This window comes from Gekko japonicus, unplaced genomic scaffold (genome assembly GCF_001447785.1).
Source record: "Gekko japonicus isolate JY-2015 unplaced genomic scaffold, Gekko_japonicus_V1.1 scaffold1832, whole genome shotgun sequence".
NCBI classification, from domain to species: Eukaryota; Metazoa; Chordata; class Lepidosauria; order Squamata; family Gekkonidae; genus Gekko; species Gekko japonicus.
Window position 1 is genome coordinate 203862 of NW_015167107.1, and position 23850 is coordinate 227711.

At 44.4% G+C, this 23850-nt stretch overlaps 1 protein-coding gene across 1 annotated transcript in view; it reads right to left on the bottom strand.

The window, feature by feature from the left end:
* Positions 1-23850, bottom strand: part of TNIK (TRAF2 and NCK interacting kinase) — a 181373-nt gene that overhangs the window by 97214 nt on the left and 60309 nt on the right. The window contains exons 9-11 of the mRNA XM_015412943.1: positions 18950-19125; positions 16513-16579; positions 14534-14738 (exon numbers count right to left, since the gene is read on the bottom strand). Of these exons, the coding sequence (XP_015268429.1) occupies positions 14534-14738; positions 16513-16579; positions 18950-19125 (448 nt within the window). The remainder of the gene's footprint in view (positions 1-14533; positions 14739-16512; positions 16580-18949; positions 19126-23850) is intronic.

The window sequence follows — 23850 nt, forward strand, 5'->3', positions numbered from 1 at the left end:
CTTTTTCTACAAAAAAAGCCCTGCCCTTAATTATTCTGGAAAACTTTCAAGGGGGCAGCATGAGCACTCCTGCCCTGATACTATGAGCGCAGTTTTAATTTTTTCCATTTTGATTGTACTTTAAAATTGAAAAAATTATGTTTTTGTGCATGTCATTTTAACAATCTTTTCAGTCAACTGGTGGAATAAAAGCAGAAATAGTGATTTCTGAAGCATCTGATAAAGCCGCCTTATACCAAGTCAGACCCTGGGTTTACCTAACTCATTCTCTCTCAACTCACAAGTACATCTCCAAAGGCCTAGTTGGAGGTGTTAGCAGATCCTTTGAAACTCAAGATGGTGAGGGATGTGCTTGAAAATGTTGGCATGCCAGGGGTCATTTTGTAGAAAAAGAGGTGCAGGAGCCCGTTAGCATAACTCATTAGCATACCTTATTTGCATGTGCCACACCCCCTGACATCACCGGAAGTGTGTCAGAAGGCAACCCCCACCACTCAGGCTCCACTGGACTGTTCTGGATTGCTAGCTATTGGGGGGGGGACGTGCAGATCTGTCCTCGCAGAGGAGGGAGAGCTTGCACCTGAATAAAACTTGGTCTTAAAGGTGCCACTGGACTGTTTTGGACCAGGGGACCGGGGGGGGGGAGCTCTGCAACTTACCTGGCTGCTTCTTGCTCTGACTGAGGACTGCTGGGAGCAGGGGGTGGGGATTCTTGCATGTGCCAGCCCCCTGGGCTCTTTACTGCCGGAGCACCGCTCCTGTGCGCTCCTGCAGGAAATGACCCCTGGGCATGCCAGACATGTACTCTCTCAGTGAGGTGTTCTGCTTTGTATTTTTTGCTGCCAAGGCACAGCTGACTCACAGGGACCCCCCTAGGGTTTCCAAGGCAAGCAATAACAGAGGTCATTTGCCACAGCCTGCCTTCAGACCATGAACCTGGCATTATTTGGAGGTCTCCCATCCAGGGCCAATCCTGCTTAGCTTCTGAGATCTGATGAGACTGGACTAGCCTGGACTATCCAGGTCAGGGCCAGTGAGCTATGGCCCCTCCCAAATGCTATGCTAGCTGTCCAAATTAGGAGACTGGACCTGTTGTCCATTTTATACGTCTTGTTCTGTGGAGGTGACCCTTGCTGATGTAGAAAACACAGCTGTATATTTGGACCTTGGGATCCAGATCAAGTAAATACAGTGTTGATTCACACGCTTCATCCTCCAACAGCAAAATGTCAGAAGCATTCACCATGCTTTGTAAGGACACATGACTTAAGAAAGCCTCAACCTGCCCCATGGGCTCACAGTACCACTGGGTATTGGGGGGTTCTTTTCATGGCCTGCTACCATCCCAACCCTTACCACAATGAGACTCCAAAAGAAGCACTTTGGAGGAAATAGGGGGGAAATGGGTTGTATGACCCCACCCCATAGAGTTTTGACCCAGATTGTAGGTTATTATATGCCTGAAAAGCGAAGCTCTGCCAATTAAGTTTGAGCACTTTGTTTCTAAGCAGACATAATTTAAAACTTAAAAAGACCGACTTCAGACTAAATCTTTTAAAATAATAATAATACAGAACTAGAGATTTCTTTGTTACCATGGGAGGGATCCTGTCCTTACAAAATCCTAGTTGAATGGGTACTAGAAGGCCCTTTCTATCCAGGCTGCTGTGTAATAGGCATTTTAATGTATGTTTAGATATGAATACATGTACAGCCAAATTCAAGATAAGATCCTAAGCATTTTCTTCCCAACAGAAATGCATCCAATACTAAACAGTGATGCCCTTACCAACAAGCAGTCTTTATTCCTGCCACCACTGATGCCAATTATATGATCTCTGGGTGGACAATATAATTTTTATTCTTCCACTTACTTAAAAGCACATTCCAAAGAGCCTTTTAGTCCTCTGAAGTACTAATTTTTCTTACACAATGCATAGCATTGTTTTAGTTATTCTGTTAGTACGCACTTACCCAAACTCATTTGTGCAATTATTTGCTGACACAGGATGTTACCCTGTCCTTCTCACTGCCATCCCATGATTCAGAGCTGACTCCAAAATATTTTGGTGCTCCAAGAGACTACAATCTGACATCCACCCCATCTGGATCTCTCGTGCTCCAAGCCCTGCGTGGTATGGCAAGGGGTCCTGGACGAAAACACTCACATTTCATTCAGCTTCATTCCTGCCTCTCAAAGTATTGAAGCCCATAAAGTTAAATTAATTTATTTTAAACGAGGCAAGGGCATTTTCAATGGCTGACCCTACTTTCTGCGGGTTCTTTCAGGAATTCGTAGGGCATGTAAGGCTGCTTTGTTTTCTATGGCCTTTGGTTAACATTATGACACGGGGAGCTGGCCAGTTCTGATTCTCTGAGTAATTTGTTGTTGATGATGTTTTAATTGGTTGTCTTGCTCTATTTATCGCATTCATTTGTATTTCTATGGCATTTGTATTTATTTTATTGTATTTCTAAATATTGTAAGTCACCCCGAGTCCCTTGTGGGGAGAGGGTGCAGGGTACAGATCAAACAAATAAATAAATAGGTGGTTATATCAGCATGGTTCCTAGCCAGTTCACAACTGATACAAATCATCTGCACTTCAGAACCATCTTTTTACCAACATAGGCTACGGTCACACGGAGCATTAGCCACGCTACAGAGATGGAAGATAGGCGGATTTTCCGGGCGCGATCAAACCGCAACATCTGGGAAGCGTAGAGCTCCCATGGCAAACCCGAGGCTTCCCGCCGAAGATGCGCCGTAAAAAACTAGTACCTCCGAGGTACTAGTTTCCGGAAACCATGGGGCAAGGGCGGGCGTCCAATCACGTTTCCGGTGGTAGCTCGTGGCATCCAGCACCCGCCCATGTCCTGTCGCGAAAAGGTTTCCCCCCCCCAAGTCTCCACGGGATGCTCACAAGCACTCAACAGCGCATGTGCGCACTTCGGTTACAAAAAAACCACAACCCCCGCCACGCCGCTTCTTTGCCGCACCACAGGATTGACGTATGATTGGCACCTCCCCCCGAACCATGGGACGTCGGATAGGCATTTGATCCGGCGGCCACGCGGTAGTTCGCTCCGTGGCAAACAGCCAGGCCCCCCCCCCCCGCGATATCCAGCCCATGTGACCGAAGCCTAAGTATGGTTTACAGGCAGATTTAAATCTCTGTAAAGTACATTTAGCCTGTTGGGTCAGCAGTGCACAGAAAGCGAGCTCTCAGAGCTCTCTTTAACTTTTCAAGTGCGTTGGCACACTTTGCTCACATCTCTGCCATTGCCAAGCCACTTCTACAAAGCCATCCTTAGACTTAAACAGAACTTGGAAGCAAGGATTTAACTATCATTGAAGAATTCAGTGGCAAAAGTTGCCCATCCATCATCCCAATTCAAAGAAGCAGTTCTTCCTTTTGATCACATTTTGTAGTCCCAAGGTTTAGTAATCTGGACAAGAGCCTACTGGAGATTAGCTCACGCAAAATGCTTACATTGTTTTACAAGGCCGTAATATGGTACCAGTCCAGGACTCATTCAACCCAGCCTGCTACATAATAATGGCATACTGCTGGCACCCTTTCTGGTTGCCCTGCCTCCAATGGCTTTAGTCTCTGGAACAGCTGTTGCAAAAGGAGGTAAAAAGACTCTACCATGCAGTGGGTCAGAACTCTACTTGAGAATAACAGGATTGCTCTTCACCAGTTTGGTGTAGTGGTTAAGTGCGCGGACTCTAATCTGGGAGAACCAAGTTTGATTCCCAACTCCTCCACTTGCAGCTGCTGGATGACCTTGGGCAAGCCATAGTTCTGTCAGAGGTGTTCTTGAAAAGAGCAGTTTCTGTCAGAGCTCTCTCAGGACCACCTACCTCACAGGGTGTTTGTTCTGGGGAGGGGGGGAATGGAGTTTGTAAGCTGCTCTGAGACTCTGAGTGAAGGGCGGGGTATAAATCCAATTTCTTCTCTTCTCCTCTTCTTATTTCAGTCAGTATTTTTAATCCATCACACGTTCTTAAGGAAATTTGGTTCTATTCCTTTAATACTTGCTAATTTTTAGATCTCAGGGTTTGATCTTTTGAATACTGTATTTTACTGCTTTTTTTTCTTTTGCTTGCGAATTTGTAATGTCCTCTGGCTAAAAGCAATAAAGACTTTCTGATTCTGCATCTTATGGCCCCCATGGGCAAGTCAGTTCCATGGGTCAGCTGAGCCACCAGGCAGCCGCAGGCTGTAGCACCTTTTGCGATCTAGCCGCCTGCTGGGTCACCATTCCACAGTCCGGCAGTGGCCTGGAGCTCTCCACATAATGGGGGTAACGCACATGGCAAACCACTCTACACACGGGGCCACTGCCCTCCAAGAGGCTATCGGCAGTGTCCTCCACTCAGCGGCTGGAATATGAAGACCAGCCCAGAGATACCCTCTTGTGGAACCTGCTTTGTTCATCCTGGCTCCTTTGCTTAGAGGGAGTTGATACAAGGAGGAAACTAGATGGGGTAACAAACTCGAACAATGCACCTGTCCCAGACCTGCAGAATCCAGTAAGGAGCGGATGGCTAAAAATTAAATAAAAATTTACCAAGCTGTCTACCCATTGAAGCAGTTAAAGCTGATAATAGCAAAACACTGATTAGGAGAGCCCCTGGCGTGAAGACAGAAAAGGGAGGAGGAATCTTTTGTACTTATTTTGAAACAGCGTAGTCCATTTGGAAACCCTTTGTGGGTCAAGAAGGAACAACAGGACCTAAATTGAAACAGCCTCTATCGTCACAGCCATATTCAGTCATAGCTTCATTCTGGCTCAGGCATTTTCATGGGTTTATGTCAGACTAGACTCCAGTAAAGCCTGGATTTATACAAATACTATTGATCATTACTAAGGGATGAAAGTTTAATGGATTTAATTAGGAGAGGAATTAGAAGGAGGCAATTTTAATCTCCAAGACTGAGAGTTAAAGGCACACTTTATCTGTTAAGACTATTTTGGGGGTTTGATATGTTAATGTAATAGGTATTGAAAAGAAAGAAAAATCCAGCTTGCCCTTATACTTGGAACAATGAATGGTGGGTTTTGTTCATGAACTCACAAATGCTTTCAAAAATAAAACACCTACTGAGAATGCTGGTAATTGGCAAGAGATGTCTATATATCAAATGTACTGATCTGGGTTGCCAGCTCTGTGCTGGGAAATGCCTGGAGATTTTGGGGGTGGAGTCTGAGGAGGGTGGGGGTTTGGGGAAGGGAATGACCTCAGCAAGGTATAATGCCAGGGAACTTGTCGCCTGGAGATCAGTTGGAATCCCAGGAGATCTCCAGCCACCACTTGGAGGGCTGGCCACTCTAGCACTGACTGATCAAGTAAGAGGCAAACAAATGAATATATTAGCTGATGGCTCCGAATTGTTATCCTAACCAGCCTTCTCAAAAGGCTATGAAAGGTATGGAAGGTGTTTGCACAGCCTCCAGACCAGGAAGTACTGTGTTTCCCCGAAAATAAGACACTGTCTTATATTTATTTTTTCTCAAGAAGACACACTAGGGCTTATACCACAAATGCATAGAAATCCTGCTAGGGCTTATTTTGGGGGTAGGTCTTATTTTCGGGGAAACAGGGTATATGGTTGTTTTTCTTTCCTGTAGGTTGCCCACAAAGAGGACGTCAGGCCTCAAGGACAGTACTGTGGCCTATTTTCATGAACCATACATTCAAATAGAAACAGCGTGATTGGCAGTGGCTTCTATTACTGTCTGCAGACATCCACGAGAGCAGTGAATCTCTGCTTCCCTGCCTCCTTTCACCACCACTCAGTAATTTCATATCGTTCGGCAACCATGTTTGCTGTTTTAATGCACCTTTTATTATAGAGATAATAGGGTATGGATTGCTAGTATGCTAATGATATGCCGTTCCCTACTGAGATGGTAACTAATGCAGTAAATCATACCAGTGAAGAGGAAGGGATGTTTATAGTAAGACAAGGATGTAAAGATAGTAAATGAAAGTCAGTACTGAGTAAAAGAAAATATTAGCTTTTATTCTTACAGACAAGAGACACTTAAACCAAATGACTGAATTCCTTGCCTAGAACTATCCAGAATCTACTATGGGATACATTAACTAAATTAAGTGGCGTTTCCCACATACTTGATTTCTTCATTTGCTTTGGATGACGTTTCCTACTTATTTTTTTAGAGTTGAGCCAAATGCTTAGGAGCCAACATTTTCAGGACAAAAAGAAAGGAATTTGGAAGGCCAAAACATTTCCAGAAAGATTCTCAGAAGCTTATCTTTTATTTGGCAGTTTGCTTCAGTTCAAAGACTTAATAAGGAGCTTGTTCGAAAACAGCCCTTCCAACCAGAAACACTGCTATCACCACATAGCCAATCAGAACTGACTATGTGACTAAGTCGAGATGTATTTCTGTTTGGGACTGCACTGCAAGGCAATGAGGGTAAACCCAACATTCAGAGCCTGGTGTACAAAAAGCTGCCTCTACGGAGTTCTGCTACCTAAATGCCAGGTACCAGGCGGGTGAATGCCATGTGATGCACCTTTCAAACAATCTCTGCAATGCATTTTATACGCAATAAAACATTAATGGGGTGGACTCCCCAGTTTGGGCCCTACTTTATTTATTTTCAGAAATGCACAAATGTGAATGCCCATTTCTTTTTGTTTCTGTATATGTTTGATGTGAACAGGTCCCTCTCATTTTTGCTGCTGGTAATGATAATTTGTTTCTCTTCTGTATTTGTACCCCCTCCTTTTTAAATACAACTAATCTTGTATTTATACTGCACACCACTTATACACAGAACACAAGTATAATTTAGTCTTACTTCAGGTGCACCAATAAATTTGGTGGACTGCAACCACGGAAGACACAAGCAGTAGTTCAGCTTTGAATTCAGAAGACTTTCCAGTGGGAAAGGATCACTCCTCCTGCAAGTTCCTCTTTGTTCACCTCACATCCCTCTGCAAATGTTCAAGTCCACCCACCCTATAAAGGGAATCTGCAGGTACCCCTATACCACCCTGCCTTGAAGATCAGAACATTCAGACAACTTTGTTCAAATGGTCCCATCATTTGTCCGGCTGAAGACACAAAGGCCAGACACTTTCATTTCCGTAATCTGATTCAGCAAAAACAACAACAACCAGAAAACAAACCCATCAGTTTCTAGAAGGAGACACTTGTAGATGGTAACAATGCCAGCTCAAAGAAGAACAAGAAATACTACAGGATGCTAAAGTCAGCAACTTTAGGTTGGGGAGTTTTTTTGTTTTTCTTCTGCAGATATATGTGAACTAGGTAACATATTCTAGCAAAAGGCAGCAGCATGCACAGTTCAAGCATAATAAAAATGCTATATGAATGAGCATCAGAGAAGCTTCAGGAATGTTCCCTCTAAGCTGTGGAGTTGTGTGAGCAAAAATTCTACTTTGTGGGCTACTGGCATTAAAGTTGTGAGCGAGCGACTTGGCTACTGCATAAATTAGTTGGCTCTGGAGCCATCCTTCTTGAGCGGAGACAAAAATGTGTGAGCCAGAGGCTAAAAAACTGTGAGCTAGCTCACACTAACTCAGCTTAGAGGGAACACTGCTTGCTACCCTCCCATTTCTCCCCCACATGAGCAGTAAGATATTTAGTTACAGGCAAATTATAGTTTGCACTTTCCTGGCAAACTACAGCTTGATGGGAAAGAAAAAAAAACCACCCTGATTATCTTGCCATGGGCAAAGGGAGTGTGGTGGGGGAGAGGGCTCGCTCAATCCAAATGAGGGTATTAGGAAGCAGTTAGGCTAGAAACTTCCATCTTGTCATCTAATTTGCAACCTGGAAGGACCACTTCCCTTTGAAGGAGTGTTCAAATGATGCATCTGTTCAACCAATTCACCTGCAGGCCGAAGTGGTGCATTCCAGGAACAGTTTCATCATGTTGTTTGCTATTTGGTGGGATCCGGGCCCTATGCTGCATTCCTCTAAGTTTGCTTCCAAAATCCAGATGCTCTGGTGATAGTAGCCCAAAACAGAAGGCGGAGTGTAAAGTACTCCTGTGTACAGTGCTACTTTTCCATCACAGTTGCTGTGCCTTCTGTGCCGAACCTGACAGTCTTCCTGGGACTGACAGAATCCCCTTGCAGTTTTGCTGGTATCAGGTATGCTGGTTCAGCCTACCTGAGGTACACAGAACTCTGGAGCAGAAAAGAATGTGGGGTGTGAGCAGTGCCACGAGCAGTCACAGGCCTGAACCAGCAAGCTGTCATGTGGCTGAGTGCCCTCAGCTCCTTACAATGGCCAAGAAGGGGTAAACAGACATCCATGGAACTCACAAAGGAAAACCTCTCCAGGGAAGGAAAGGAGAGAAAGATTAACATTTGCAACCATGTAAAGACGAGCACAAGCAAGCTTTGTGCTGTGACAAGATTTCAGCTAATCCCATGTTTGCTTTTATCTCCCAGTTGTTCTGCATCTTGTTCTTCTTGCTGGCAGCTATGTATTTGCCATGGCAGAGCCAGGCAGGCAGGCAGGCAATCAGGGCGCACGATGCAAGTCACTTTTCCTATCCTTAAGGATAGTATCTTGGCATTAGCCACATTTTCCCAGTTGAAATAGTTAAACAGAACCTCAATGATACTATTTAATCCATTTTCTGTCAATGTTTTCTTCTCTGCGCCTCCTCTTTTCCAGTTCTGGATTCTCTCCCCCCCCCCCCACGCCAGACCACCACTCCCCATTCTTCAGTTTGCACTCCCTGTCCTCCCATTTCCTACTTCAGCTCACAGGCAACAGCACACAATGATTTCACCGTCAGCCATTCACACGCCGAGGGAACTTTAAATGCAGGCAGGCTGTGTGGTATGGGTGGCCAGCAACAACAGGCACGGAAAAGTGGATGACACCACACACCTTTGAATCTACAGAAAGGAGGAACAATGTGAATATAGTGAGGGAGACATACTCCCACCAGTTTTGGTGGACTTCAATGGACCTTGGACGTTCTGGAAGGAAGTGGGAAAGGACCACAAACAGGGCTGTCCAGGCCTCTGTTCAGGGCAGAGTATTCCTTATCCTTGCTCCCATTGGCGGCGGCTGCACTGAGTCACAGCAGGAGAAAACTTTTTTAAAAACTAACCGCAATGCCAGCTGTGGCATCACATGTAAAAAACCAGAAGTGACTAAGGGTACCTCTAGGAATCATCGGAAATGCTACATTTTACCATAGAGTTTCAAGCAATTCCTAGAGCTATGTGACTTCTGCTTTTTTACCAAAAGTGAAGTGATGCCGCTGCCAGTGTCACAGCCCATCCTTATCCCTGCCCACAGCTGTCCCACTAAAGAGCACAAACAACAATCACTGGAACTTCCTGAGAGGAGCGCCAATACGGAATGGGTTTGCAATCAGCCCATAGTCCTTGAATCATGCAGGTATTCTTGAGATAGTTATTGTTTACGTAAAACACTTTCCCACCCAGCCAGGGCTCTCAAGGCAGTAAACAGTCAAAAGACATTAAAAATCAACACAAAGGACCTGTGCAAGCATGGCAAATAATTCTACTCCTCCATTCGCTCTGCCAGCAACACAGTAAAAACAGGCAATCAGACTAAGGCAATAGCTGCACAAGAATTTCTCGCAACTCCAGTTGGGTGCTTTAAGAATACAGAAAGATGAAAGGCACGGAGATTTAGCACTTTAAACATTCTGTCAGATGGCTGATCCTCCAGTCCATCCAAGCCCCAACAAAAAGCCTGAGGAAGAACCAGCTCTTCAAGTGAAGAGCAACCGCCAATCTACCAATTACAAACATAGGACTCCTTCAGACACTACTTCTGATCAACAGACAGCATACGACATACTTTGAGACACCCAGCATGCTAACTGCACACCTTAGGTGTGTCCAAGTCCCTTCTCCTTCATTTCTCTGCTCACTAACAGAAGCTGTGTACAGGGGGTAAGAAGGTCAAAAAGGTAATGGAACACATTGGTCAGTGAGACCTTCCTGAGCCTAACCCTGCTGGATTTAGATGACAGGTAGTTAGGATTAAGTGGTTAAGACACTGAACTGCAGGCTGTGGAAGGTCAGTAGTTCAGCAATTCGAGACCCGGGTTGTCGCATAACGGAGTGAGCTCCCGTCTCTAGTTCCAGCTCCTACCAACCTAGCAGTTCGAAAGCAAGAAATTGCAAGGAGATAGGTACCACTTCGGTGGGAAGGTAACAGCGTTCCGTGCACCTAGGTGTTTAGTCATGCCGGCTATATGACCACGGAAACGTCTTTGGACAGCGCTGGCTCTTCGGCTTTGAAACGGAGATGAGCACCGCAACCCTAGAGTCGGACTCGACTGGCTTTCGAGCAAGGGAACCTTTACCTTTAGTTAGGATTAGGGATCTCACGGTATAGCGGCAGCTCGTATATACTGTGCCAGAGCAATTCCTTTGAAATCTGGCCATGTTTGCACTCTTGATTTAGAAAAGGCTACAAAACATTCCTTTTTTAGACAAGCTAGTAATGATATTTCCCAACAAGGGGATCCTGCAGGAAAGTGATTTATTCTTTAACTCAGGATGAGACGATGCCTATCTTTTTAAGGAATAGTGCAATAATTTATTAGCCCCTTCGTGACTTTAAATCTATTTTAATGGATGTACTTTTATTGGTCATATACCGTCTTGGGTGTTCAGCGATGATAGGAGAGAATTTTCAAATTTGTGAAGAAGAAAAAATTATAATGTCAGTCCAAAGTGCTTGTAAAACATTTCTCCTAAGGATTACAGGGAATGAATCAGAGAGAGGGTCTAAACCATCCAGACGCTAAACTGGGATAGTGTTTAAAAACACAAGCTTTCAAAGCAATAATCCAACAAACTTCTTTACTGCACATGCTAAAGCAGTGGCAGCAGCTGGCCGGGTGGCTTGCTGGTGGTGACAACTGCCAGAAATTGTTAGGAGGTGACAGTGTATGCAGGGGGCATCTTGCTTGGCATTATGCAAGTGTCTTGTTGCTGACAAGCTCCTGGAGCAGTCTGAACAATGACACCCTCTGCCTCCACGGTAACCCCCAACAGTTAGCAACAATGCCCCCTCCACTCTTGATTGCCCCGCTGTGGTGGTAGGTAGTCAAATCAGCATGCTGCTTCACCAGCCACTGAAATTTCAACTTCCTCCACCCTTTGCAACAGCGCGTCTGCCTCTCCTATCCGCCCACCTCTGTGCTCCATTGCAAACTCCCATGGAGTTTAAAGCAAATGCTACATTCGCTTGAAGGCCATATGAGAGGTCCTCCTGAGGGCACATCTGGCTTCTGCTCGTGGCCATGCCGTACAGGGCCTTCTCAGTGGTCATTCCCCTCACTATAGGGAGGGGCTGTGGCTCAGTGGCAGAGCACATACTTTGATACAGAAGGCACAAGATTCAGTCCCCTAACGTCTCCACTTGAAATGGGGGCGCTGAAGTATCAGACGTGGGGAAAAACCTTTCTCTGCCTGAGATTTTGGACAGACAGACAGAGAGAGGGGCAGTGTGTGCAAGAGTTTAGGACAACTGGTCTTCCCAAGCTCATTAGATGATCAATTATTAGTAGAAAGAGCAAGAGTTCAGTAGCACCTTGAAGATTAACAAAATTTGCGGCAGGGTAGGAGCTTTCATGAGTCACTGCTCACTTCTTCAGATATTAGGATATCCAGAGCTATTTTTGGGCAGGAACGCACAGGAACAGAGTTCCGGCTGGCTCCTGAGTTGGCCACGCCCAGCAGGAACTCATTAGCATGATAGGCCACACCCAATAGCAGAAACTCATTAGGATTGGCTACATTAGGGGTGTGTGGCCTAACATACAAAGGAGTTCCTGCTACAAAAAAAGGCCCTGGGTTTTGACAACAAACAAGGTAAACAGAATAAGAAGGGAAAGGTGGGTGTGGCTGGATGACCACACTTCTGGTAACATGGGGGTGTGGCCTAATATGCCAATGAGTGGTGCTGTCAGGGTGTGGCCTGATACGCTAACGAGATTTGCTGTTGGGTGTGGCCTATCATGCTAATGAGTTCCTGCTGGGCTTTTTCTACAAAAAGAGCCCTGATGGATATCTATTTGTACATGGGAAGAGAAGGCAGCATGGTATAGCCTGATCTCGTCAGATTTCAGAAGCAATGCTCCCTCTAAGGTGCGGAGTCCTGTGAGCAAAAATTCTACTTTGTGAGCGACTGGCATTAAAGTTGTGAGCGAGCGATTTGGCTACTGCATAAATTAGTTTGCTCTTCTGGAGCCATCCTTCCTCAGCTAAGACAAAAATGTGTGAGCCAGAGGCTAAAAAACTGAGCTAGCTCACACTAACTCAGCTTACTAACTCAGCTCACGCTAACTCAGCTCACACTAACTCACTGTTCAGAAGCTAAGCAGGGTCGGTACTTGGAAGACTCTACAGAGGAAGGCAATGGCCAACCACCCCTGCTTCTCACTTGCCTTGAAAGGCCCCTTGGCTGGGGTTGTCATAAGTTGGTTGTGACTTGATGGCACTTGCATATGTATTTGTACGTGGCTGGTCGTTGTGGTGAAACGGATGCTGGAGTGAGTGATTCCAGCATGGCTTTTCTTATGTTCCCAGGCTGCTTCGAGAGCCTTGTGTAGGAATCAGGATGTATAAATGAAAACAACATCCATTCATGCTCCTTGAATTCAAAAAACCACTGTTTAAGGCTGTAGGAGGAAGACAGGGGATCCACAAGGTGCACAGAGTTTGTTGCACTGTGGTTTGGACTGTCATGGTCAATATAAAGTATTATCCGAAGAGCCCCCCATAGATCTGCCAGCCACTTCAGACCGATCCACATTTCGCCTTCTGTTTTTAGCCTGGGAGGAGAGGACAAAGAACAGCCTTGGAAAAGAATAATTCACATTTTGCTCGCATGGCCACAGAAGCAGCTGCTTGACATTCTTTCATGTCTAAATGTCTCGCCTGAGGCTGAGCTGACCATTGCCTAGAAACCAAGACAGCAAAAAAAGGCAACTTTGACCGAACGTAATGGGCGAAATGACTGGTTCCATGTAAGAGGGCAGTCCATTCGTCTGCAGCCTTTGTCCTGTGAACTCTTGGCACAGAGAGCTAATTGTCTTTTTCAAAAGAGATGGGATGACTTCAATGTGAGTGTCTTTGAGAGCATCACACAAAGGTAACCGCAAACGGGTCACTTTGTCAGCGTAATTCTTCGGCAAAGAGCACAAACGGCTCTTTGGGTTCAGTTAAGGAGGTCTGAATTGTAAGCCAGTGAAACCGACAGAATTCTCTGCATGGGGCCAAGCTGGCTTGTGCACTTCACGGAGAATCTGACATTGCAGCTGGAAAGCAAATGGGCTGAGCAGACCTATGGGTAATGATAACAGCAACGGGATTTACACAGCATGTTTGGAGGACTGCAAATGCTTTTAGGATGCTTACAGGCAGCCCAGAAGCTCCTCGTCCAGCCTTTTAAGATCATCTAGGTAGGCCCCACTCAGTGCTTGCATTCAGATATCACAACAAACCCTCTTGTTGTCCACGATGGACATGAGCACAGCTTGCTGGCACATAACTCATTCACCATGTTCTTTTTTCTCTCCTCATACCTAGAGCACTATTGAAAGCTTTCTGGTTTGGAAAGTCTTCAGTCAATCTCTAATTTGTCTTGCTGTTTGAATGCAGGTATCTGGGCAAAATGACATTTGTTTCTTCCCCACAAACTGGGATTCTACACTCCCATTTAATCCTGGGTTAGAACTGTAATCTGCAAGGAGGAAACAAGTGTTGGACTGGATGGGCCATTGGCCTGATCCAACACTGGCTTCTCTTATGTTCTTATGTTAAATTTCCACATGTCCAGGCACCTGAATCAGCAAACGAGAGTCCTAACCAGGAAACTTTCTGTTGCACTGTACATGCGAAGATGAGAGAGGCAAGGGGAGACAAGCGTGTGCTTGTGTCCATTGGGTAGCAGGCTGATGGGAGAGACCCTTCTCTGCTTATGAGCTGAAGCAGGTCAGAGCAGACAATGCTGAGTCTGAGGCACCAATAGCATGCTGAGTGTAAGCCGCTTCTCGTGTTCATTTCGCTAATGCAAATTGGGCTACACATGGACACATGAAGTTGCCTTATACTGAATCGGGCCATTGGTCCATGAAAGTCAGTACTGTCTACTCAGACTGGCATTGGCTCTTCGGGGTCACAGGCAGAGATCTTTCACATCCCCTACTGCCTGGTCCTTTTTCACTGGAGATGCTAGGGATTGAACTAGGGACCTTCTGCATGCCTAGCAGAGGCTCTTCCACTGAGCCATGGCCCTACACAACACACCCTATGGAAAATTTAAAAGTATCCAGCAGCTATGTACATATCTGAGTAGCCTCACCAACTTCACTGCCATTGCTAAAGCTCCAAATATTTATTTATTTATCTATTTGACCTGTATCCCACCCTCCCCACAAGCGGGCTCAGGGCAGCTCACATAAATTGGTACAAATGACAAATATTAGGGTATCATTGTACAGCATCCCTTTTACCTCTTCCAGCCTCCGCCTCTGCTCTTTCTGTTCCTCAATTCTTTTCTGTCGTTCTGCCAACAGCTGTCGCTTGTGTTCCTCATTCTCACGTTGCTGCTGCTCCAGCTGTTGCCGACGGAGGGCCTCTGAGCGTTCCTTGTTTGCTAGCTGGAGCCTCAGAAAATCCCGTCTTAATGTTGACTCCCCAGGCAGGTTTAAGATGGAGCTTCACAAGGGAAAAAGACAAATTCATATCATTCGAGGGGCGCATCTGCACAGAAGTGCATTTAGCACACGGCTTTGGAACGACGCGGAACCCTGACAGTCAACAGCACAGTAAAGAATCATCCCAGCATGACAATCTTCCCTCTATGAAAGCAGGGGGGGAAGAATCTCATGCATTTCTCATCGCTCCCACTGTGCTTGACTACTAAACCAGCATAATCCAAAATATCATGCCGACATTGTGTTTGTCCCACTTTATTTTCCAAGGAAAATGCGTGTTTTGAAACACAAAGAGAACTGGGGACTAGCATTGTGTACCAGAAGGAGAATATGGGGGCGGGGCGGGGGGAGGAATAGATTCAAATCTAGGGCAGTTTCTAATGCTGAGGGCACCAAGATAACAACTTTGCAATAAGGAGTGCGCAAACTCACTTCCTAATAGAAACAACGCATTTTAAACACATTGTTTTAGTATTGCAGTTATATCAGAAGATTCAGAGAACCCATAGAGATGGGCACTAGTTTATTTACATCAGATTCAAGGTCATAAGAAAAAACGACAGCCTTGGTCATCCTGGCTCCTATATATGGTCCTGAATGCTGCCAGGCCAAGTGGTCCGTACCACTGTGGGATGCGCCTGCTGCATGTATAAACCGGGTCTGACAGGTAAGCTTCAGCAATTCTCTGCAAAGCCACTGGGGCAACACTGCTGGCAGCTGTAATAAAGTGCATAATTCAAGAGCTTCACCATCGGGTGCCTTGAAATATATCACGAGAGGTATGATGCAATTCTCAAATAGCAGGCTTGATTGCTTGAGGATATCAAAATGTTTTGACCTGGTCCAGAGTGGGTGTTCAGCGGGTAAACTCACTCCAGGTCTAAAATAGGAGATTTTTAAAAAATCTCCACAATTGTGAAAGCTGCCTCTTCAATTATAATCTGCCAGCAGTCATGGTTATACTACTTCGCAAGGAGAGGCTCAACAGAGAGGATGGCGTCATCTTGTACCAAGATATATTATGTGATTTGTCTCTCGCTTATAACTACCACGGATCTTGCATTCTCGCTGAAAGACTAAGCAAGTTAGTTTATTGGGGGGAATGTTTTGACAGAACTTGAACGACACAGGGCTGCTTATCTCTTTTGCCTTCAGAGAAGTTTTCTTTCTCCTCTCTGTACATAATCATAAGAATGGAATAAGCTCTACTGTTTTAAATTGTTGCTCTTTTTAAATGGGTTGCCTTTCTAATCTTTGTTCAACTGTACTCTTGAATTTTTAAATGCATTTTATATTTGCAAGTAAATGATTTTTATAATACATATTCTTATTATGGGACCTCGTCTCTTATAACTGTGTACTGTGTACTGAGGAAGCTTAATGTGACATGCATAGGGAACGTTTAACTTGTACAATAAAATACCCATCTTCATTTGCACGGCCAGCTCTTTGGCCTAATTTTCCCCCCTCACTTTGCTACAAGAACAACTCCGTTTTTTTGGGTACAGGAAGACGGGCAGGTAGATTTGATCAGATCTGGGTCAGTGGGGGACACAACACAGAAGAAAGAAACAGAAGGAAGTGGAAATTCAATTTTAGAAAGAACTGTCTACTCCATCCCAATTATGGAGGGCAGAATATCCTTCTCCACTCCATCCTCCTTTGAGCTTATGCTACACATTCTCATTACATTCTCAGATTCTATTTGTCTTAAGCAGCGCTGCTGAGAACAACACAGACAAGCACAAAGGCCAAAATGAATGACTGTTTATTACCTGGGTTCTCCAGAGTCGTTTTCTTCCTCTTCCTCCTCACTTCCACTGTACTCATATTCAGTTTCATCTACGGATATAATTGAATGTCAGTGCCTTTTACGAAACTCATTCATTTTCCTGCTAGATGAAGCCCCAGGGCTCTTGATTCAGAACAGAAAACTCCCCCCTACCCTTTACCACATGCGAGGGACAAAATCAATATTGTTCCAAGACCTATTCAGCCTCACCTCACTACTCATCCCAAAATGTCTGAATTTAAACAAAGATTAAAAACCTCACTAACGACATTTGCCTGAAAACTGAGCAGTGCTTCGTTAAATGCTATATATGTGCAGGGCCCAAAAAGTACATAGGCTTCCCAAGCCCCCCCCGGGGGGCGGGGAAACCCCCGCCCCAGAGGCCCGTTCCCCGCCGCCACCGGATCGGGCCCCAGGGGGAACTCCTCCCCAACGTGCGCGTCACCCGGAAGTGACGCGACCACGCCGGGCACACTGGGGGCGGGGCCATGGTCATCCAAGGGAAAACTCTATGGTTTTCCCTCGTATGGCCGTGGCCCCGCCCCCAGCGTGCCTGGCATCGTCACGTCACTTCCGGGCACCAGACGCCGGCCGGGAGCCCCTCCGCTCCCGGCGAAGATTGACTTCGCAACCCTAAAAGTACACCAGATTCACATTCTTAAGGGTGTTTTTTATGACTGGATTTTGTAACACACACAGACCTTAAAAGTCACATAAAGTGAATGGGCAAATCCATCATTTGGGTATGAAGGATCAATTAGCCATTATCGTAATCACCTCAGACATCATGAGCAGTCACCAGATCCCTAATTTTTTTCCAGGGCAATTCCTTTATGACTAGTGAATATACATACCATGTATTAATAGCATATAGACAACAGGATTGAAACCAGATCCGGCATGATTTGGAACTGAGATTTTAGTTCTATTTTCAGAAGAACTCCTGTTAGTTAAACAAGGTGTTTGGGGCTGGATACAGACTACATCTTCCCTTAACAGAAGGCACTTCCATCTATAGAACAGTTTCACTTTAATTTTGAAAGCCCTTCAAACTCTTCATTTTACCATTATATCTTTGACCTCTTCATGTGAACTGCAAGGATGTGCAACTTTTCCTTAAAATGGCATGGTTTCAGCTGTAACATCTGTGGAAAGGCAGATGTACTAGCACTTGAAACTTCTGATTTTCTGTGTTATTGGGAAGTGAACAACAGTGAACAACAGGATCCATTCAAGGAATGTTGTCACCCTGAGTGAGGTACACCCATTGCCTCCTCCTGTGTTGCTGCTGCCCAAAGCCAGGAGATGATTTATTTTATTTATTTATTTTTTGGATTTATATCCCACCCTCCCCGAAGGTTCAGGGCGGTTAACAAAGAGGCACAAGTGCCAAAGTTAAAACGGACAAAAACAGAATAAAACAATACAGTACAAAACACTACAGTGTCGGTGCTCTAGATGTCACAGAATCGGTAGTTTCAAGATGGGGGTCTGGTAAAAGTTATTAATTCCAGGCCAACAGCATACCTCCTAGCAACACAATCGTCCCATCTTCATCCAGGAACGTCTCGCACCCCATTTAATATCTGCACAATTGATGGTCAAGGTGCGATAATGAGGGGTAATGATGGTGGAATAATGGTGGCGGTGGCTCCTACTCAAAAGCCTGGTGGAAGAGCTTCGTCTTGCAGGCCCTGCGGAACTGCACAAGGTCCCGCAGGGCCCAGATCTCCTCCGGGAGCTCGTTCCACCAGGTAGGAGCCGCCACCGAAAACGCCCTGGCCCTGGTAACAGCAAATTTGATATTCCTGGGGCCTGGGATTACCAGGAGATTTTGACTCCCCAACCATAGTGCCCTTGGGGGAACATGCAGGGAAAGGCGGTCCCTTAGGTATGCCCACCACTTCCCTGCTGCCACCAGACAGGAGTGAGCTGTGCCCCTGCAGTGTATCAGCACCCCATGATTGGCTTGGCCCAGAACTGGCCTAGGTGAACACCATCAAGAACACCAAGAGCATACTGCAGTTCCTGTTTCCCACAAATGCTGAGTCATGCCCCCTTCCCTCCCCCCACCTTTTTTTGTTCCATGTTTTTATTTTTTTAGAAAACACCAAAAAAGTGTCTTCATCATAGAGGAGGAAGAGAAAGAAGAGTTGGTTTTATACCCCGCTTTTCACTACCCAAAGGCTTATACTCACCTTCCTTTCCTTTCCCCACAACAAGGCTGAGAGAATTCTGAGAGAACTGTGATTAACCCAAGGTTACCCAGCTGGCTACATGTGGAGCAGTGGTGAATCAAACCCAGTTCTCCAGATCAGAGTCTACTGCTCTTAACCATTACACCAAGCTGGCTCTAACAACCACTGGTAGGTTTCATCTGTATGGATCAAGGCCCTTTTGCACTTGGAGTAACATACTACCTTTCTCTCCACGTTTCTTCTTAGTCCTGTCAATATGGTCCTTGAGCTGGATGCGAACCTGCCTTTCATTAGGCTGGTCTCGAATGAACGGATGCTTCATCAGCTGTTCAGTGGTTGGTCTTTGACCATGATTTTTCACTAGGCAGCTCTCAATAAAGGACTGGAACTTTTTGGACCTACACAGATTAGACAATCAGGGAAAAATAAAAGACACATAAAAAGAGGTATATGCAGTAACACAAGCATAGTTCTCCTGTTGACCTGAAATCGGGTAAGGCTCCAAAATGTTTTAGAGACCTATGAAAAGACCCATGGCTCAGCCTTCATTCCTTTGGGCATAGCACAGATTTGTAACATGGGACTTCCTGTACCCACAATGTCAATCCATACATACAAATTCAAGAGTCATGACAGAACACGTATTTTATTTCCATCTATAGATTGTAGTAATGGTCTTCCAACCCAGAACAAGCCCCCTAGACACTCAAGGCTTTAAACCAGGGGTGTCAAACATCAGGCCCACAGTGGAACTGGCCATCTCCTGCTTCCAGTTCTGCTGCTGCATCATAGCTTGCTTTGCCAGACTCTCTTAATCACTCAGCCATTTCATGTTTTAACCTGGATCCTAGGCTCAGAACTCTGAGCATGAGATTTCTGTGGTGAATGTCAAGAAATCAAAAGTAGGTTTGCAGCCTATAGAGCTAATGTTTTAAGCACGGCTTTATTTTAAGTTAAAAAAAATCTTTGTGTTTGTGTCCTTCATTTATATCTCCACTATCTGGCATTGTTTTATGACACACATGGCCCAGCCCAACAAGGTCTCATTTATGTCAGATCCGGCCCTCATAACAAATGAGTTTGACACCCCTGCCTTAAACAAAGCCTGCTGTGTGAGTATTGTAGAACAAGCTTTCAGTGTGTTCCTATCTCCTCTGGACAGATCACCATCTGTTACCATAATAACACACTTGTCCTTTTAGTAAGCATAATCTCAACTATTTTTGGCTGCCACTCCAGTTAAAAACCAAAGTAGGTTCAGCCTCAAGGACCACCTTTGAAATCCAAATAACTGGAAAAGCATAGTGAAGATGCTCAAATTGCATGCAGTACGTACAAAAATTATTTGACAAGGCAAGTCCTATATTTCTAGCTAAGCATTTAGTATTAACATTGTTTTTAAAAGTCACTGGGGTTTTAAGCTGATTTCGAACATATCTGGTTCCTATGCTTCGAGATAAGAGACTTTTTGGGAAGAAGACTTTACTCAAAATAATGACCAATGTTGATAGACAATTTAATCTATGGCGTTGCTTCATTTGGAATACTGTGTACATTTCCGGTCACCATATCTCGAAAAGGACATTGCAGAGCTGGAAAAAGTGCAGAGGAAGGCAACCAAGAGGATTAGGGGATTGGAGCACCTCCCCTATGAGGAAAGGCTGAAGCATCTGGGACTTTTCAGTTTAGGAAAGAGACGAAGAAGAGGCGACATGATAGAGCTTTAGACAATTATGCATGGGATGGAAAGAGATGACAAAGAGAAATTTTTCTCCCTCTCCCAAAATACTAGAATGCAAGGGCACCCAATGAAGCCAATGGCAGTAGATTCAGGATGGACAAAAGGAAATGCTTCTTTACACAGAGAGTGATTAAAGTGTGGAATTTGCTGCCAGAGGATGTACTACTCCTCTGTATCCTAGAGCCAGGAGGCAACATCAGGGGAAGGCCTCAGCCTCTATGTCTTGCTGTTGGCTCTCCAGAGGAACTGGTTGGCCACTGTGTGAGACAGGATGCTGGACTAGATGGACCATTGGTCTGATCCAGTAGGGCTCTTCTTACGTTCTTAATCAGATATATTCTTGGGAGTATGTCAGTGGATCAAGTTCTAGAAACTACCCACTTTTGCTTTTTTATGCACTATCTTTTGGTAGCCCCTAAATGGTGCTACTCTAATACTTGTAATATTAGAGAATGGCTCAACAAAGTTTAGAAAGTAACAGAAATGTCCAAATTAACTGAATACGTACAAATCTAAGCAAGTTAGAAAACAATGCAAAACTTTCTATTTGTCACCTTTTCTTGCCTTGTGTAAATAGCAGAACATTCTTGATTTAAATAAAGCTAGATGTTTTGCTTCAATTTGATTCAGATTCTTCTGTTTCACCCTTTTCTCTCATTTTCCTAATTTACATAGAATAGAATATTTTATTAATTCCATGTAGATGTGATTTTAACAAGCCTCCTAGATTTATGCAAAGATATATTAAAAATAAACTGTCAGAAACTGTACTTTGTGCACATGTTCTTATGGTTGCTTTACAAATAGCCGGCTGCTCCCCACATTTTTTCTTGAAAATATGCAAACTATTCCCCACCTAATCCAAGCAACCGAATTCTAAGAATTTTTTTCTCACCTTCAAAGTCATCTTATTCTATCACAAATTCTTAGAACCAAATGTTATCCTGTTATGAAATACAAAAGAACGGACGGGATTCACAACAAAGGGAGACAAAAACGCAGCATGCAGCTTTGGAAAATAAGAAAATTAGTGGAAATCAGTGCTGGGAGCTGACAGATATGACTAGAACAGTACTGTAGCAAAATAAATAAATAAATCCAAACAATAAGCTTTATCTTCTTAACACTATCAGATTTTAAATTGCTGCTTTTCTTAATACAATAATTGAGATAAGGAAGTAAATACAGTGAAAGATTAAACAATGTGAAAAAGCGCCAGCTCTCTCTCCAAAGAGCAATTAGTTTGCTATTCTTGAAGAAAGAGATAAACCCATTCACACATGTATGTTTATCACCTGATCACTGCATTATCAGATTGCACATGCCTTTGCGTATGTATAATTTTGAACTGTACACAAAAGGAGCTTGAAGTCTATGACCCTCCACACACCCATACAGTCCCAAGTGGTACAGCACAATCTACCACCACAAAATATTACCACTGAACTTTGAACATGCGTAGACCAAGCTTTAGACAAAAGGGTTTATAGCAATTCTGCAATCGGTTTCCAAAACTGCTGTTTCTCCTGTCCCTTTAAATATACTTTGGATCAAGAGATCATTTCTGCTGAATGCACAGTTGGGTTTAAGCAGTACTGGGCGGAGGGATATATTGATAATGTTAAAACATTTAAATTGATAGTTCTTTGAATCAAATACACCGAAACATATCTACACATTATTGCAACACCAAGATGGGTGTCTGTTTGAGGGCCAAACTAGACGTTATGGTACCCATGGATCCGACCTGTGGAAGAAGAGGAAGAGTTGGATTTATACCCTGCCCTTCACTCAGAGTCTCAGAACAGTTTACAATCTCCTTCCCTTCCTCTCCCCACAACAGACACCCTGTAAGGTAAGCGGGGCTGAGAAAGCTATGAGAGAACTGCTCTTGAGAGAACAGCTCTGAGAGAACTCTGACTGACCCAAGGTCACCCAGCTGGCTGCATGTGGAGCAGTGGGGAATCAAACCCAGTTCTTCAGATTAGAGTCTGCCGCTCTTAACCATTACACCAAACTGGCACTCAAATGGACACCATTTAAATGGACACCATTTAAAAATGTCACAAGGGTTGTTGTGAGGATAAAATGGGAGAGAAGAGAACAAGCCACTTTGGATTCCCATTGGAGAGAAAAGAGAGATATAAATGAAACAAATAAGTCAATCAATAAAATTTGCTCTGGTTCAAGTTCAGTCAACTAAGATTTTTGTTGACTGATCTAGAAACAACTACTGAGGAAGGTTAAAACAGAAAGTGCCAAAGCAGGATTACGGTTGAAGATCAAAGAAGACAAAAGTAATTACTAGTGGGGAATTAAGCAAATGTCAATGGAGACACTGAATATTGTTCACCATTTTCTGTTCCTTGGCTCCATCACCAACCAAAAGGGAGGCTGCAACCAAGTAATCAGAAGGAAAAATGAGGCTGGGAAGGGCAGCCATTAAGGCGCTAGAAAAGATTCTTAAGTGTAAGGGTTTGTTTTTGGCAACCAAGATCTAGATAATTCATGCCACAGTATTCTCCATTACTGTGTATGGCTATGAAACTTGGACAATTAAGAAAGCTGACAGGAAGAAAGTTGATTTATTCGAAATGCGGTGTTAGAGGAGAGTTTTACAGATACCATGGATTGCCAAAAAGACATATCAGTGGGTTCTAGATCAAATTGCCTAAACTCTCCCTAGAAGCTAAAATGACTAAAGTGAGGCTATCATACTTTGGCCACATTATGAGAAGACAGGAGTCACTGGAAAAGTGCTAGGGAAAGTTGAAAGGGGAAGACCTGTTAGATCGCCACTAACAAAGAACTGGAGAGTGATTTCAACAAAAGTGATCAGCTTTATTGTAGGTACGAACAAGCGCTTGAAAGAAGTCATGACCAGAACAACTTAACACTGGGAGCTAGGCTCCTTTTAAACATTCCCGGGCTAACGTAGCCACGCCTATTTACAATAAACAACCAATGAGGTTGTGTGAATAACGTCCAATGAAAGTTCTTCCCTCGCAGGGAATTGGAACAGTTCTGATTGGTCGCTGTTGTGGAGCGACCAATAGCAAGTTGGCTCGGAGGAGCCTTCCTCTGGCTCGAGCTTATCATGGAGAGTTAATGCGGCGATTCCTGTAAGCCTTTTCGAATACACCACAAGACCCACGTAACATGAGCTGGACTGACTCAATCAGGGAAGCCATGGCCTTCAGTTTGCAAGACCAGAGCGAGGCTGTTATCAATAGGGAGTTTTGGAGGTCATTAATTCATAGGATCACCATGACTCGGAAGTGACTTAACAGCACTTAACACACAATCTAGTGTAAACCCTTCTTTCCAAAACATTTAAAATTATGTCACAAAGATGAGAGGCAACTGCAATGATCATCTTTTT